Source organism: Typha angustifolia, chromosome 4 (assembly GCF_048772165.1).
Source record: "Typha angustifolia cultivar Huaian chromosome 4, ASM4877216v1, whole genome shotgun sequence".
Taxonomy (NCBI): domain Eukaryota; kingdom Viridiplantae; phylum Streptophyta; class Magnoliopsida; order Poales; family Typhaceae; genus Typha; species Typha angustifolia.
In genome coordinates this window covers 5,015,556-5,033,669 of record NC_133242.1, presented here as the reverse complement: position 1 = coordinate 5,033,669, position 18,114 = coordinate 5,015,556, and the positions used below count along the sequence as shown (strand labels likewise).

The 18,114-nt window shown below is 34.0% G+C and overlaps 2 protein-coding genes across 2 annotated transcripts; one reads left to right on the top strand and one right to left on the bottom strand.

The window, feature by feature from the left end:
• Positions 1 to 1,777: 1,777 nt before the first annotated feature.
• Positions 1,778 to 3,885, bottom strand: LOC140759260 (pentatricopeptide repeat-containing protein At2g02980, chloroplastic-like). Its single transcript, XM_073095767.1, has 2 exons — positions 2,586 to 3,885; positions 1,778 to 1,935 (listed from the first exon to the last, which is right to left on the bottom strand). The coding sequence occupies exons 1-2, from the start codon at positions 3,799 to 3,801 to the stop codon at positions 1,805 to 1,807; spliced, it is 1,347 nt and encodes a 448-aa protein (XP_072951868.1). The 5' UTR covers positions 3,802 to 3,885; the 3' UTR covers positions 1,778 to 1,804.
• Positions 3,886 to 9,909: 6,024 nt separating this feature from the next.
• LOC140758925 (glucosamine inositolphosphorylceramide transferase 1) lies at positions 9,910 to 15,085 on the top strand. The gene is made up of 4 exons (XM_073095330.1): positions 9,910 to 10,369; positions 10,493 to 10,615; positions 12,591 to 12,758; positions 12,892 to 15,085. The coding sequence occupies exons 1-4, from the start codon at positions 10,085 to 10,087 to the stop codon at positions 14,572 to 14,574; spliced, it is 2,259 nt and encodes a 752-aa protein (XP_072951431.1). The 5' UTR covers positions 9,910 to 10,084; the 3' UTR covers positions 14,575 to 15,085.
• The last annotated feature ends 3,029 nt before the right edge of the window (positions 15,086 to 18,114 follow it).

The window sequence follows — 18,114 nt, the reverse complement described above, 5'->3', positions numbered from 1 at the left end:
TATATTTTAGGATTTTTATTAAATTAAATTAATTTTTTAGATATATCTTTAAGATATTAGAATCCTTATTTTAATAGGACTCTTATCATATTTTTTTTTAATTATAAAAGGGGGGTCTAGAAGAAAAACTCAGAGGGAATTTTTTTAGAGAGAAGTTAGGTATTATTTTCTTATTATATCATTCTTTTAAGGATTTTTTTTTTATTTCTTATTTTCTAGAAATAAAATATTCCTAATTTATATCTTATTTTCTACAATAGAAATAGATATTAATTATTTTCAGAAATCTAAAAATTCATTTAAATTGAAATACTCCTAATTTATTTCTTATTTTCTGCAATAAAAATAAATACTTTGAAATCTGAAAAATAATAAACAATAAAATCCCTTTTTTCCGAGAATGATAAATATGAATTTTATATAAAATATAAAATCTCAATATTTCTAATTCTTTATTGGAAAATCCTTAAAACAACGTATAATTAACATCATCATATTATAAAGTTTCTTATCTTATAAAATCAAACAAGATAAGAATAAATATAAAGATATTTATAATTCATCAATTCTATTTTTATATAATAAAATTTTAAGAAAATATGAGTGAAAACTTGCGTTAATCACTCAATCCAAATTAATTTAATTTTCGCATCCTAATCGTAATCTGCACAAATTCCAAAGCGCTCCATGATTGTCTTCTTTTTTCTTATCTTCTCTTTGATATGATAAAATCTTTTTCCATCTTTTTTTTATTTTTTTCTCTCTAATCTCCATCAAGAATAATCTCTTTTTGTCTTCTTTTTTTTTTTGATATTGCTGCAGTACCGTCCCTAACTTCTCTTTAAAAAAATTCCTCTCGGGTTTTCTTCTAAACCTCCATTTTATAATTGAAAAACATATAATAAGAGTCCTATTAGAATAAGGATTCAAATATCTTAAAGATATATCTAAAAATTTAACTTAATTTAATAAAAATCCTAAAACATAAAAGATAAAATAAAATTCCTCATTATCTAAACTATATATTTTTATTTATTTATATTTTAAAATTCTGGGTTGTTACATCACCCATGCTGATTTGTAAGCTGGTAGCAGTGGTTGCAACAATTAGCTTAATTACTGCGGCTGCTAGTTTCATGTGCTTTTGTTTACACATGCTGAATTCTTCTCTCAATGTTTTTTCTTCCTGCTTGCATGGTCATTTGCTGCTACTTTCATATGCTTTGTTTACACATGTTGAATCCTTTCTCAATTTTTTCTTCACTGCATGCATGGTCATTTGCTGCAGTTTGTATGCTTCCTCTTGATGAATGCAGCAAAGTGTAATCTTTTTTGGACCAGTGTTAGTATAATTTTCTAGATATGACTATATCTATTCTAAAATTTTAAGACATGTATATGATAACAAACTGAGCAATTGTATGTTTTGTTTGGGTGAAATACATTTTAGCCTTGTGTAGTTTGGACAAAAATTACTTAAGACATTTTGTATTAGTGTTCAAAAGGGCTTGGTAATTAAGAAAAAAGTGTTAGTAATTTCATATATTTGACATGAATTTTTTATTAACTTTGAGTTAAGTTTTAAGTGGAGCCCACACATTATTAATGATGGTTTAATGGTGAAATTAATTTAGCTCAAAGAGTACTTTATTGTCATATATTCATTTAGTCAAATTCATGAAGAGAAGTGAATGAAAATTGGCTCTAAAGTAAGTATTATAACAATGAAAAATAAAAAAAAGTGAGTTTAGTACCATATTAGATATTTGAGAAATGTTAGTATGATATATAAGTAACAAACTTTTTATGAGCTTTGGGTTCCAAAAGAAGTACCTATTTTGTGGGTAAAAGATACTATGCAACTTAACTCACACGCGTGCCGCCCGACTCGGTTTGATTCAGTTCGCACGCACGGGTCATTCCTTCTGTTTGAGTCTGCATTTAAGAGAGAGCATCAGATTGTTACCGCAAACAAAAAAAAGATCTTTTGTCCATACTATAGGTGGTGGTAAAATCTATTTAACCCTTTCTTTAATTTTTTTTAAGGGATAATTATATCTAGACTTCTAAACTAGTATTCATTTTATAGACTCTCTCTTTGGACTCTTTTGAAATGCTTCTTTTGTTAGTTATCTATTAAATCTCTTTTGTGAATAAATAAAAACTATAGTTCATAGGGTCTACTTGTAACTAATCCTTATTTTAATTGAGTATTTTTTTTGTTCTCCAAAAAAAATCTCATATTAATCTTATTATTCTGACAATATTCCTTACAAAATAAGAGGTTTTCTTTTAAAATATATATTTTTAAAGGTAGATTAGAATTAATCTACCAATTCATGATTTATTTTTAAAAAAGAAACTCATTATATACATCTTTCTATTATGTAGCCATGTAGGTGGTCAAATTACAAAACAAACCCATAATTATGTTAAATTGTTTTTGTTGGGTGAGGAGGTTTACATTGTAAACATCCATCCAATTCCATTTTTCCTTCCAACCCTGTTAAATCTGTATATTATAAAGCACTCCACCCCAATTCAAAACTCATGCATTTGCCCTTCTACCTCTATCCAACTCTTACCTTTAGGCTTCCTCCCCACCATTGCCCTCACCCCGACCACCTTGCCACTCGACTCTGCTGCCCGGTACATGTTCGACAAAATGACGAAGTGGCTCGTGTCTCCTTTCGGACTGCATTCTTCTCTAACTATCCTTGCCACCACTTGCTCCGCCGTGCCTACATCTCCGCAAGCACTGCAAGCGCTAAGTAGAGCCCCCAGAACGATGTGGTTTGAGGAAACCTGCATGCTAGTGATCATCTCAACAGCCTCGTCGAGCAAGCCAGCGCGGCCAAGGAGATCCACCATGCATCCATAGTGCTTGACAGTTGGTTCAATGCCAAATTTAACTCTCATTGCATTGAAATAGTATCTTCCGTCTTGGATCAAACCAGAATGAGCACACCCACATAGGATTCCGACGAATGTGACCTCGTTGGGCCGCAAGCCTCTCAATAGCATTTCGTCGAACAGTTGAAGAACCCTAAAACCATGCCCGTGCACCGCAAGCCCGTGGATCATAGCGTTCCATATTTGGATAGGCCTGAAATTCTCCGGCAAAGATTCGAACACCTTGACGGCGTCTTCCACAGAGCTGCACTTGCAGTACATGTCAACGAGCGACGTACCCAAGAATGCGGAAATCACCGTGCCGGTTTTCTCAGCATAACCGTGCAGTGCGCGACCAAATTTGAGGGACCCAAGATCGGCGCAAGCAGAGAGGACGGCGACGAGGGCAAAGTCGTCAGCTTCAACGCCCGACTCGACCATTTGGGCAAACAAAGAGACGGCAAAATTGGGATCTTTGGCGCGCAGCCAGGCAACAATGGCGGCGGTCCAGGCTACAACGTTTGGTTGGGGAATTGTGTCGAACAGTTGGAGGGCAACACATGGGAGGTCGCAGGAAGAGTAGAACGAGATGAGGGAGGATTGGAGGAAAGGGTCAGAAGACAGGCCAAGCTTGAAGGAGAGGGCGTGGAGTTGGATGCCAGAGGAGAAAGCGCGGGAACGGGAGCAAAGTTTGATGAGACGGGGCAGGGAAAGGTGGGCTTGGGCTGGGTTTAGGCTTAGGGTTAGGGTTTGGGCTTCTTGGAGTGGCTTGTATAACAAGGCTCTGTTGTTGGTCAAAGGTGGGAAGGCGAGTGCTGGGGTTTTGGGAGTGGAAGAGAAATGGTGGTCGGTGGGCTGTCGATTGAGAAGAGGAGGAGAAGGGAATAGTAGAGTAACGGCTGCATCCATTGCTGCTATTATGCCATGAATTTATTATCTCATCTTATTAAAGGACACCACAAATTAGTACTATTAGTTGGCCGTTAATAAGGATGGAAATCTAATAGACAAATAAATGCTCAAGTTTGAAGTATAGAATGGTAAATTAAATTTATGGTTATGTTGGGATGCTGCAGTACAAGTATTTGAATTCAAATTTTAGTTTGAAAGAAAAATTGTATCAATTTATTATCTTATATCCATTTTGCCTCTCAAGTCTCAATGAACTTCCTCAAAACCATGTAGTTTATCTCTCTGTACGCCTCTGCAAGTTTATCGTTTTTATGCATACCTCTCAAAATATATATATTTAAATATACAATCTTTTTTATTATTTTTTTAGAAAAATTTACATATAGCCCTCTATTTTTTAATAAAATTATAATTTATATTCTACATTTTTACTGTGTATAAATCGAACCTTATAATTTAGTAAATATATACAAAAAATATGTCTGTTAGTTAAACTTAACTAAACTTTTATGTTAAATTAACTATACTAAAAGATTATAAAAAATACTTTTAGCCAAGTCATACTAAGGGCATTTTAGTTATTTTAAAAATAAAATATTTTTACTTAACAGAATATTCTCATGGTGTTAATTTAAATCTGAACTAAGGTATTTCTTGTAAGTATTCACTCTCATAGGGTTCGATTTATAAATAATAAAAATATAAGATGTAAACTATAATTTTATTAAAAAGAAGGGTCTTATATGTAATTTTATTAGTTTTTAAGTTAAGTCTAAATAATTTAATAGATAAAACATAAAAATACTTCTAAGAGAAATAAGCAAAAGCTATATATAAAAATATACGGTGTAAACTGTAATTTCATTAAAATTAGAGGCTTATATATAAATTTCTCTAGTTTTTAAGTTAAGCCTAAATAATTTAATAGATAAAACATAAAAATACTCTTAAGCAAAAACTAGAATAAAAATATTGTTATATTTCTACGATTAAACTATTCAAATTTAACGATCAATTAATTTCGATAGGTATTCACTTCGAGAATAAAGCTTTAAAAGATAATCACACAAAAAGCGTATAATTTGATTAGTATAAATATAAATATCAACCATAGATGGACATACAAACACATAATAAGAGATTTAAGAGTATTTATATATTTGCAAAAAAAACCCTAATATGTTTTCTATTATTTATATAAATAATATAGCGTCAAATAAAAAAAAATAGAAAATTGAAAAGACGATATAAGCCGTAATATATACAAAAGGAAAGGTGTTAAAGGGAAATTAGCCACTTCTACGAGTGCTTAATTGCTTATATTGATGGCTACTCCTATGTCAATGATTAATTTGATTAAATTTTTAATCTTGATTTAAGTATCTTTAACTAGGCTAAGAAAATATGGTATTTAATAATTATGAATTAGTCTAAAACGTAATTATTACTTTTTAATGTGATGTGAAAGAATAAAAAATATATACTAGTCTTAGAGGAGAATATATATAATTAATAAACTAAAGTAACCTTTGACCTTGATTATAAAACTATATTATTTTATCCCAAAAAACTATTAAATTACTAATTTATGAGCTTATTTATGCTTGATTATTATTATTATTACTACTACTAATTTTCTAAAATAATAATGTTGTTTTTCTATATTAATTTTTTAATATTACTTTCTAAAATAGTTTTCAAGAAGTTTTTTATATTGCAAGTTTTATTAAAAAACAAGTGAGTTATTATGAATTTAAAATATGAGAGAATATTTAAAATCTGAGAGTAATTGCTATTTAATCTGACATGAAAAGGTACGAAAATGCTACTAAATAAATTTATGAAATATAAATGCAAGTCAGCATCTTAAAATCATATTAAACCTATTAGTAAATTATATTAAATAATAAAATTTTAATTTTCCACTAAAAATTTAAATTTGATTACGGAACTCGGCCAGAGGTTTAAAAGTTTAGAGCCTCTTCGTAAACTCAAAGCAAACAAGAATAAAAAAATACTCTCCACGAGAATCTTTATCTTTTTATCTTTTTGGCTAATGTAGGATAGATAATGCTCTCTCGAATTTGGTGAAGGATCGAATTTTTATCACCCTCAACTTTATTAAAAAGAAAGGGTCCTCGGCTCCAAGTGTATGAAGGCTTCTTTTTTTTTTATCATTCAAGAGCTCGAAGGCTATATATGGGCTGGACAAAGAGTTAATTCTTCATAGTTATAAAGACACTAAAATCCCATCAAGCTTTAGCCAATATATTAAGTCGCTTAGTTTAGACTTTAACTCGTGTGCGTCGCCAAACTATTACTCTGAATTAAACGCTGTTAAGATATTGCTCCAAGCTATCGCTTTGCTGAGCTACTCCTCTAAGCCAACCACACTATCGAGCCATCAATTGAGTTAAGTCATTAAGTCAAGCCACTACCAACCACCAAATAATTTTCTCCACAATAATTGTTTAGAGTTAAAGTCGATTTCATAACCTACTTGGTTATGAAAAATGTACCTACCAACTTTGGTAGTATATGCAGATTTTTGGATAGACAAAAGTCCTTTTACTGAGATGTAGATTGCTGTCCTACTATAGCAAATATGGAAATACAAAAATAATGTCTCCTTTAATTGTAAAAGGAAGAACATTGAAAATATTTGATCCAAGACCTTATCATTGACTCACGAATACTTTGAGCAATTATATGTCGACACATGAAAATGTAGTCATTTAACCTCTTCATTCAATGGGAGCCTCCATCTCGTAAGCGATTCAAAATTAAGATTGACAACTTATTTATTGACTAGAAATAGGGCTGTCAGAATAGCTCAGCGACTTGTGAGATGTTTGAACTTGGTTCAAGATCGTGTCAAGCTCTAAGCAAGTTAAGTTGAGCTTGTTTTTTAGGCTCTAAGAAATTATCGAGCCAAGCTAGACCTAGCTCGCTCAAGCTTGACTCTATTCGCTTTTGATAATAATAATAATAATAAAATTAGGGTTTTATTATTATTATTATTACTATTGTTACTATTATTATTTGAGTTATTAGAATCATTGAATCTTAGATCCAATAAATAGTAAGATATACATATATTCTCTAAACACCATAGCTACGTTCACTTATAGGCTTATTCGATTACAAATCTCTTTATAATAGTACATAAAGAAATATCCATTAATACTTACTTCTCTCTCATCATACTTTATACCACTAAATTATATCAAATAAATATAAAATTACATATTTGACCTCAAGGACAATACTTAAATCAATTATCATTTCACTATCATACTCTCTCTCTCTCTCCCTCTTCTCAAAAGTCATGGTATTATACTCTCATCTATCTCATCTCTCTCATCTCTCAAAAGTCATGATATTATAACCTCTTCTCTTTCTCTCTCTTCATTTTTTTTATCCATATTGCAAAAATATATTTTCCCACATAGTAAAAAGCTCTCACTAGTTATACAATTTTGCATTATATTTAAATATGTACAGAAATTTATTTATAGTGCAAAAAAATATCTATGCACTATATAATAAAAAAATCTACACTACACATGTAAATCTATATTATATTTAAACATACATAGAGATTTGTCTGCAATGCAAGAAAATATGCCTATACTACACGGGTAAAATGTCCGCATTGCCTGTATAAAAATACATTATATTTAAATATATAGAAAACAAACATATGTCATGTAAAAATCTCCTACTTTCCTAAATACACAAAGATTTATTTAAATATTATTTACTTATTAGTGCTTATTTAGATCTACTAAATATTATTTTGGTCTTTTGACTTAAACTCTCGTCAACTCTAGTGCAATTTTAGTATTCTCATTACTTTCAATTTTAATTTTATATCACATCAAATATAATTATTATATATTATAATATTTTATACAGATTATCACTGCGAACTTAGGTTGCAAAATTTTGGTATGCTCTGAAAACCAAAGATTGTTAATACAATGGTACATCCACTCCAAACTCATGGACAGTCAATCCCTAAATATATTTACTAATAAATTCTAAAAGGTAAGCATAATTACTGTGCTGAAATAGTGTTATTAGACATAAATATACACTCTATTAAAATCAAGGATCCTCTCTTTGTTGTTCAAGAGTGACAACTTGGCCAAGACCAGCTTCCATTTGTTTTTTTCACTATTAGAGTTTCATAGATGGATGACCTCTTTATGAAAGATACTATGTGAACTTTGCCATGCACATTTATAAATTATCATATTAGTCATGCAGAAGAGTACAGTGAAAATAATGGTAGTTTCCACTCACTTCATTTAAAGCTTTATTTGCAATAATTAAATGTTGATTCACTCATCTATTCCTAAATTAAGTCTTGACTCTTGAGGAGTGATGTGGGATATGAGAAAAGTCAAATAAAAATTTGAAGGATATTTAGGGCACAATCTTTCTATATCAATCATGCACCAACTTGAACCCTTTATCGACTTTACTTGTATAGTAATGAGAACCTACTGGATATGTTTTTAAAGGCAATATGTTTTGTAAGAAGATTCGAGCTTCTTGGCCCTAACTATCTTCTTTTATAACATTGTCTTATTTAGTTGAGCTCGGTTATTAGAGTCACTAACCCTTTTCAATCAACCGTCCTAATTAATCACACAAATTATGAGAATAAAATACTTCAGATAGAGAACAAGAATATAAGTGTAAAATGGAGAAAAATATATATTACATCAAGAAAAAAAAGTTGATAATTAAGTTCAATAACTACAAATGAATATCGATAAAAGTATATATTATATTTGTTTCATTTCTTTCATAACTGCAATAAGTTAAAGAAATATGAACAATAACGATGAACTACAAGAAAACATAAGAAAAACAAGAACCTCAAAACATTAATAACTACAAAATCTAATATTTAACACTAAAATACATACATCAAAACAACAAAATAAATGATATTAACAGAGTAATATCGGTTGGACAAGAGAGAACACAATCTTGAACAGACTATAAAGATATAAGACACCTCATCGAGGGATGAAGTGATATCTTTTTTTCCTTATTTTATTAAGAATTATGACAATGAGTTATTTTATCCCTTTTTTTATTATTTTATTACCAAGTATGACAATGAGTTTTTTTAATTCATTATTTGTGGTCTCTTCAACTGCCGGGTCATCCCATTATACTAGAGGATAAGTGATGTAAAATAATAATAATAATAAGTATAATTGTGATACAGATCACTCTTTATTTATATGAGCTTGAATCAATTAGATATAATTCTGGGCTGGCAAATGCCAGACGTATCGACATGAAGAAGTCTCAACATGTCCTGACTCCTGAGGGAGGGGATCGTCCTCTTCAACAAAAGAAACCAAGACCAACAAGCCTGCCACGTCGTTTTGTTGACAATTGCCACGTTACTTGTGAATAAAATCTAGAATCATAGCTGGCGGATTTCAACTTCTGGGGAGAAGGCCTGAAAATTATGTATAACTTAAATTATGAGGAGAACTTTGGATGGGAATTTGGAAGATAAGTACTGCTTTGAAGATCAAGGGTAGAGTCTTAACCAGAGGTTAATTAATCCTGTGAAAAGGAAAAGGGGATCAAACGCAAATATGGATGGCGGCATTCTTCTGGTCTGGTTGGTTAGAGAGCAAGCATTGGACTTAGCACACCACATTGATAATGTCTTAATCTATTGGATAGGTATTAAGGGGGAGCAGCTGCCGAGGAGAAGCTATGACCATTGAGCACGACGATTAGTTTGGACTTTTTCTGGTTTTGTTTTGGATGTGAGATGATGAACACCTTTTTATTTTTTGGTTAGATGCTGAGGATTTATGTAGATAGTTTGTCGGGTTTCTCGTTTCGGAATGAAGTTTAGTCAAGTTTTGGCCTTTTTTGGAGGAAAAAACGAGGTAGGCAACTCGAAAAAGAAAAGAAGAGAGAGAGAGAGAGAGAGAGAGAGAGAGAGAGAGAGAGAGAGAGAGAGAGAGAGAGAGAGAGAGAAACGAGTCTAAGACGTTCTACGGCGTTCTCTCTCTTTCTCTTTATTTTAATTTATTTTTTGCTTTTATGTTTTCTCTTCCTCTGCTTATCCTTCTTCCACGATGCTGCTTGAGAAAAAGACGACGACGACGACCAACTCGAGGAAAAAGCGATGCCTTGGCCTCCGTAATAGACTAATATTAAACGCCAAATCTCGAGTCAACCATTACTCCGCGTATTTGAATCCATCGCCTCCACCGAGAGCAGCAGCATCGAGATGGGCAGCTTCGTCAATGGCGTTAGATGGAAGCAGTGGTTCCAGTGGTTCCACTCCACCACCTTTTTGTTTCTCTTCTCCTCCTCCCTCCTCCTTGGATCCGTCGCCTTCTTCTTCTCATGGCTCGCCTTTTCCCCTTTCCAAACCCCTCTTCCCTTGACCTCCTCCTCCTCCTCCTCCTCCTCGTCGTCGTCGTCTTTGGGTTGCCGTCCGGATGGCGAGGGCTCGTGGTCGATCGGGGTGTTCTACGGGGATTCGCCCTTGTCGCTGAAACCCATCGAAGAGGTGATCAAATTTTGCTTTTGATTGGTTTCTTTTCTTGGGTTTTGTTGGTGGAGTTGTCGTTCGTATTAAAAATTCGATTTTGATTAGATTTTGAATTGGGATTCTTTTTTCGGTGGTGAGCAGTGGGGCGTATGGAGGAACGGGAGCGCGGCGTGGCCTCTGGCCAATCCGGTCGTCACCTGTGCGTCGGTCTCGGATGCCGGCTTCCCCAGTAACTTCGTCGCCGACCCGTTCCTTTTTATTCAGGTTAGGGCAGTTCAATTTATCTCCCGGAAAAGTTCGCGTCTTTTTTCAGCTTCTCTTCGATAAGCTTATTGTGGTGGTAATTATTTGTTCTGATGGTATGAAGAACCTCTGTGCCAATAGTACTGCTACTTTTATCGCAATTGACTGATTTTGCTCTGATCACCTAAGAGCAAACAATTTTATGAACTTAAAGCTAGACTTTGAAGTGTTTGATTTGGATTATTTTCACAAAATAGTCCTAAGTTTTGGTGGTAATAGTCTGATTGGACTCTTAAAAACTGAGTGTGTAAGTCTATCTTTACGATGCACACCTTTTTATAACGAGATGTGGATAAGTTATATAGGAGGTTTGTACAAGAGTTCAATCTTATCATTGCTAAATTTTAAGGGTCTTTTTGTGCAAATTCTCTGTTTGTGATTCCTTTTTGAGTGTTTTTTGGTTAATCAAAAGAAGATTCATACCCTTTACAAGTGGATCAATGATTGCTTCCACATGTGCTAGTTTTACATGATAGAAGTTTCTTGCTTTATTCCATGAGATTCTAGTATGCTTTCCCAGCTCCCTTTTCTTTGGGTAGAAATTTAGTTGTTCGAATTATTAATTTTTTTCTTTATCATATCATAAAATAGTTTGCCGTAGTGGTCAATTTGGATTTAACTCTGGGGAAAACTTTTCTCAGAGAAAACTGAGAAAATTGGGCACTACAGGCAATAATATGTTACCATCTTAGAATCAAGTGAAGAGGAATTTGCTGATATTAATTGAATGTAAAAGGTAGCTCTGGTAAAGAGTGATGCTTGAAATCATGCAAAGTTTTAGGTAAAAACCTAGCTATCAAAGATGGGAATATAAGGTCTCTATAAACTCGTATAGCCACAAGAGATATATATTGATAAGCATAATATATAACTGAGGACATATAAGACAAACATACGAAGCTACTTGTGTGGTTTTAAAAGTAGAATTGCTTCTTCAATCAGCCTTGATGTGTCCAACGCAAACCTGGCTACATTTATTTGTCATGTTTCTAGATTCCACCCCCCCTTCCTCTTTTCTTGCTAAGTCATGTTCGATCCAGTAATTGATTAATTAGCATGTTGCAGTTATTTATTGTAACTTGATCTCTTTAGAATTGTTTTTTGAAAGCATTATGCATGCTAATGCTGCTTTACTATTCTGCACTATTTTTAAGATCTGTAGTACTTGGCAATATACAACTTACTATCCTTTTCCTTTCCTTAGGATGAAAATATTAATGTGCTTAGCTGTTTACTTTTACTGCATTAGTTATCTCACAACTTTCATTATGTTTATGTGATTCTGTGAACCTAAGCTAAAAATTAGTAGGCCTTACCTTTCTATATTGCAATAAATGCTTCGAATGATCTGTCAATAAATGAACCAGTAAAGACGGAGGCACTGCACCCTTTTTCTTTCCTTGCTCAAGAATCATAAACCTTTTGAGTCTTGAAATTGTGAAGATGACAAGTAAAAGCTTCCTTGACACTTATCACACTACTTTTCTTCTCTTCCTCTCTCTCCCACCAGATGGATTTATGCTCATCACTAGTCAACTTGCGATATGTTTGTAATAGCTTTATTTTCCTACCACAAAATTTGCTGTTGATGTTCTGAGAATTCATCTGCTGGAAATGATCCTTCAATCGTGCATCCCTTGATATTTAGGAAGCAGGTACTTAATTGTTAGTACAAATTAGAGAATAATTTCTAACATGTCATAATCAGTTTGTCGAAGTGTGTCTGAAGACTCTGAACCATCTATAATTGGAAATTGAAGACTACCACTAGGTATTTCTTTTCACATTGCGCTGCAAAATTGTACTATAACGTCATGACATGTATTAATTAGATCACTTCCCAAAGCCGTCTTTTTCAAATCTATGAGCCATGTTAGAATTTATATTAGAGCATTACGTTGTTGCAGCTTTCCTGATAGATACCAAATGTCTTCAGGGGGATACTCTTTACTTGTTTTTTGAGACCAAAAATTCTGTCACACTTCAAGGAGACATTGGAGTTGCAATAAGCAAGGACAATGGTTCGACATGGCAGCAACTGGGAATTGTCTTAGATGAAGAGTGGCATCTTTCTTATCCATACGTCTTTAGCTACCAGGGCCAAGTAAGATTTACGTTCACTCTCATTCAAATTGAATTTGCAATTAATCTCATTCTTGATAGTCAAATTGCAAATGCTTCCTGCTTAGCTTCAACTTTTAGTGACTTGGTGCTTCTCTCTGTTTTTGAGCTCGCAGATCTATATGATGCCTGAAGGAAGTAAGAATGGGGATCTCCGTCTCTATCGTGCAGTAGATTTTCCAATTCAGTGGAAGTTAGAAAAGGTCATTTTGAAGAAGCCTCTTATAGATTCATTCATTATAGACTACCAGGGTCGCTATTGGCTGTTTGGATCAGATTTTAGTTTTTATGGTGCCAGAAAGAATGGTGAGCTGGAAATTTGGTACAGTAGCTCACCTCTTGGTCCTTGGTCTCCACACAGGAAGAATCCAGTTCATAACATGGATAAGCGTTTAGGTGCTAGAAATGCAGGCAGACCATTCATTTACAATGGTGACCTCTATCGAACTGGGCAAGATTGTGGCAGTACATATGGGCAACGCATTCGTCTGTTCAAAGTCACGGTCCTCACAACAGATAAATATGAGGAAGTTGAGGTCCCTCTTGGTGTTGATATGCCCCGTAAGGGCCGAAACGCATGGAATGGTGATCGTTACCATCACCTTGATGTGCAACAGCTCCCATCAGGCAAGTGGATTGGGGTAATGGACGGGGATCGAGTGCCTTCAGGTGATTCTGTTCATAGGCTTATTGTAGGTTACATGGCATTTGGGGCTGTGATCATGCTAGTTATATTATCCGGGGTGTCATTGAATGCAATTAAGTGCATATTGCCCCTTAGCCGGTGTCTTCCAATCCAGGGAAAGCGAAGTGATGTTTTCCAAGCAGAACAACGCCAATATATGTACTCTAAGTTTAAGTGGTTGTTTTTCCATGGGAGCAAGGTTGTCGCTCCTCTCCAAGGGAGAATCAGACCAAACACTTGTACAGGACGCTTGGTCCTAGCTGTTATATTTTCAGTTATAGTTGTCTTGACTTGCATAGGGACTTGGTATGTCTATGGAGGCAATGGTGCAGAAGAGGCTTACCCTTTGAAGGGACACTACTCACAGTTCACACTGCTAACCATGACTTACGATGCTAGGCTTTGGAATTTAAAGATGTATGTGAAGCATTACTCGCGATGCTCCTCGGTGAGGGAGATTGTGGTTGTATGGAATAAAGGTGATCCCCCAAAACTGAGTGAATTGGACTCTGTTGTGCCTGTCAGGATAAGAGTGGAGAAGAAAAACTCTCTGAATAACAGGTTTAACCTGGACCCAGAAATAAAGACACGGGCTGTTCTGGAACTTGATGATGACATTATGATGACATGTGATGATCTTGAGCGCGGTTTCAGAGTCTGGAGAGTTCACCCTGACAGAATTGTTGGTTTTTATCCGCGGCTTGCAGAAGGGAGCCCACTGGAATATCATGATGGGAAGTATGCTCGGCAACATGGTGGTTACAACATGATACTAACAGGAGCTGCATTTATGGATCACCAATTGGCATTTGAAAGGTACTGGAGTGAGGAGGCGAAGATAGGGAGGGAGACTGTCGACAAGTATTTTAACTGTGAGGATGTGCTTATGAACTTTTTGTACATGAATGCAAGCGCCCCAAGGAGGGTGGTGGAGTATGTGAAGCCTTCATGGGCCATTGATACATCAAAGTTCTCTGGAGTTGCCATTAGTCGAAATACGCAAGCACATTATAATGTAAGGAGTAACTGCCTAGCTAGGTTCTCTGAGATATATGGGAATTTGGCCACCAATAAGTGGGAGTTTAGTAGCCGGCAAGATGGTTGGGATGTATAATAGCAAGGAATACTGTGTCAGTACTTATAAATCGCTCAGTTGAAATGTAGCGATGAAGGTTCCAAAGTCAGGAACAACAACTGTTGAGTAATTTGCGCTTTGTACTTTATATAGATGGATTCAAAACTTGCTATTGACAGTTACAGTACAGTATCTGAAGCTTGTATGGGCAATTGACTTATCCAAGTTGCAGTAGCCATTCGTTAAAGCACACGGGCATATTCTCATAAAAGCGGCGAATTTGTGGCTAGGTTTTCAGAGATAAGATGATAAATTATCCACCAACAAGTGGGCTGTTGTAGCAAGACAGATGATCTAATCTGAATGTCAGAAAGGAGTTCTGATATTAGCTTTATATACAATTTTGCTCATTCCAATGTGTTTACTTTTGTTGAGTTTTGGACAAACTGTAACTTATTCCTCTTCTAGTGCATGTATATGTGACATTAATTATTTCTTTTCTCCTTTATTGTGATTTTGAGAGAGAGTAAGTAGGGAGTTGGAATGAGTATGATGTTCAGGAACAAACTGTAACTTATTTCTTCCTTCTATTCCCTCATGAGGTAATGCTACTTCAATTTCTTTTTAGCTGTGAATTAATTGAGGGAAGTTTGCAAAAGAACCCCTTATCTTATGGGTCCGTTATGGCTTGAATCCTATCTCGTCACTTTTTCCGAAAAGGCCCATGCCTTTTTATACAAAAAAATAAAAAATAAAAAAACTGCCCATTTTAAAACCTTGGGTTAATTTTAACTCACCTTAACTTTAGAATATAAGAATCTTGGAGAAATTATTTAATCTTATTTAATGTGATATTTTTTAAATTTGTTAAGTTACTCTCATCATTGCCCATACTCATAGGACCTCATAGGTTATTGTTTTACCCTCATAATTATACAATTTTTGTTTCAATTTATTCACATTTAATTTTTATAATTTTTAATTTTAAATAAGTATTCAAACTGTTATTACTATAAGAGTATTTTGATAATTTGAGAAGTATAAATTACTTAATTTGTGATAAAGGAAATAATTTTTTTAAAAAAATATTATATCCAATTATAGTATGATGCAAATTCAAAGATTTGATTTCTCACTCTCCCGTGCTTTCCGGCCGATCATCGTTAGCAGTATATCCAGACCCTAGTTGTAAGGCCATATCATCGCATATAATAAAATCGTTGCATATAGTGGAATCATCGCTCAGGGAAAACAAAAGCACGCTACTGAAAAACGCCCTGACCCTATGTTATTGGGTAACAATAGGTCTACGACCCCTACCTCTCAATCATAATTTCATATCACCTCGTGTCTATCTCTATTCTCGGTAGTGTTACGCCTGCTCAAATTGGCGCACATGGTGCTTGATAGTCCCCTCCTAACCTCATGACCTCAAGTATTAGTTGATAAATATAGGTAATAAATATACACTCTACCTCCTAACTCTACGCTAAGTGAGTAAACAAGCACTATCAAGATGAAACTTAACTACATGGTGATACGTGCAAAGTGGTGCAGTGGTTAACATCATCAAACATAAGACATGCACATCGAAGATATCATAATAAAAAATACTCCAATATTCCATGAATAACTATGAAGTAGTAAATTAAATATAATTATATTGAATAGTGAATACTACCACTTTTCTTTATGGCTTTAATTACACCGTACAATTTACGTATTTTGTAATTCATGAGAATTTTGTAATTCAACCTCTCATTTTTTTTCATATAATTCTTATTTCACATCCTAAGTTAACATAGACGGTACTAAAAATATATATTTTTATAATATATAAAATAATTTATAAATACATAAATTACCTATGTTTTTTTATCCTCCTTTTGTCTTTCCAAAGAAGAAGAAGAAAAGGAGGAGGAGGAGGAGGAGGAGGAGAATGGGGAGGGGAAAAAATAAGAAAAGGCGGCGAGAGTGGAAGAGGTAGGTGGGGAAGATTGTTGGAGGGATATAAAAAATAAGAGAATATGATGGGAGTATTTTAGTAACTTAGTTGACGTTAGTTAGTCAACATAATGTCAATGTATTAAATAAGAATTATAAAAGAAAAAAAGGGATTAGGTTAAAAAATTCTCAAAGACAGAATGTAAATTACAAAATAAATAAAGTATTTAGTGTGATTTGTAACAATCCCTTTTTTTTATCATGAGCTAAAAAAAAGAGTCAACCATTTCTAAATACATAGTCATTTAGGTTTCACCAAGTTTTTTGCCAATATAATAAGTTGTCTAATCTAAGCTTAAAGTCAAAAGGAGTAGTGTTATTTGGAATTTCTTTTAAGTAGGGAGGGCTCCAACCATAAAATAGTATATAATGTAGGATTTTGTATGAAAACCTCCCATTAATTAAATGTAAAATTTGAGAATTCTTGTGCTTTATTAATGCTCTTCCAGAGTCAATGATCTACTCATCCTATCACAAATTAACTTTTCTTATTCAAACTTAATTTTGTTATCCCAGCGTAAGTAGTCTAAATTTCCAATACCATCAAAATAATTAGACAATTAAGGTCAGTATCATAAATCCTATTCACTTTAATTAAAAGGGAGGGCTGCAGTTTTTGTCCTAGGAATTAATTCAGAATATGTCAGCTTTAATTCAAGTCAAAAGTTTTGGTTGCAAGAAGTTGGACTTCTGGTTTTAGTACTAATTCTATGATTTTGTGGGACATAGAGATTTTAAGATACTAGACTGTAAATTGGAAAGACAATGCCACTCACAGGCTCATAACGATTAGGGTGGTGCAAGGATGAGTAAGGCAAGATGGTGCAGTTGACCTAGGAGTCGTCCTCGAATGAGTCAGCCTTAGTTGCGGAGGCATGGGCCATCAGGATGGGCCTCAGGTGGGTAACCAAGCAAAGCAAGGTGCATATGGAATCAGATTTGCTAGGGTTAGCTAGGGTGCTCCGCCGAGAGGCAATCTCTCCTTAGTGTATTAGAAATATTGTTAAGGGAGTATTAGGTTATGTTGAGAGAAATTAATAATTGAAAAATTTTACATGTATTTAGAGAAGTTAACCAGGTGCCTGATTGGGTAGCCAACTAAGAAAAAATGACTATGGGTACTGTTATTTTGGAATCTACAAATCCCCTCTCCCTAGACTTCTGTAACCTTGTGTTGGTTGATACCTAGGCAGCTGAGTATTTAGCTGAATACAACTCTTTACTTCAACAAAAAGGAAATTGAAAAGGTAATTGTGCCCAAACAAAATGAAATAAGTTTGGAGTTGTGAAATCTTAATGAAGAAGATATAAAGGATAATCATATGTGCACTGCGCATGCATTATTGTTATTAGTAGTAGTAGTTTTTTTCTGGGCATTATAATTCTCTTATATGTTTATGCATAAGTTAGACAATATGATCATCCTTTGATTCTCAATACTCTTTTCGTGCATTAAAACTTATAAACTTACTCTAACTTCTTTATTCCATGAAGGATTGAAGGCTCATTGAGTTCATGTAGAGTTGGAGTTTTTAGCATTAGATAATATTGTGAGAGGAAAATGGATTTGTATCT

Coding starts and splice junctions, on each gene's coding strand:
- LOC140759260 (XM_073095767.1), bottom strand. CDS start 3,801: ATGGATGCAGCCGTTACTCTACTATTCCCTTCTCCTCCTCTTCTCAAT. Junction 1,936..2,585: donor GGTGGGGAGGAAGCCTAAAG/GTAAGAGTTGGA, acceptor TCTTAAATGCAG/ACTCAAACAGAAGGAATGAC.
- LOC140758925 (XM_073095330.1), top strand. CDS start 10,085: ATGGGCAGCTTCGTCAATGGCGTTAGATGGAAGCAGTGGTTCCAGTGG. Junction 10,370..10,492: donor CGCTGAAACCCATCGAAGAG/GTGATCAAATTT, acceptor GGTGGTGAGCAG/TGGGGCGTATGGAGGAACGG. Junction 12,759..12,891: donor TCTTTAGCTACCAGGGCCAA/GTAAGATTTACG, acceptor TTGAGCTCGCAG/ATCTATATGATGCCTGAAGG.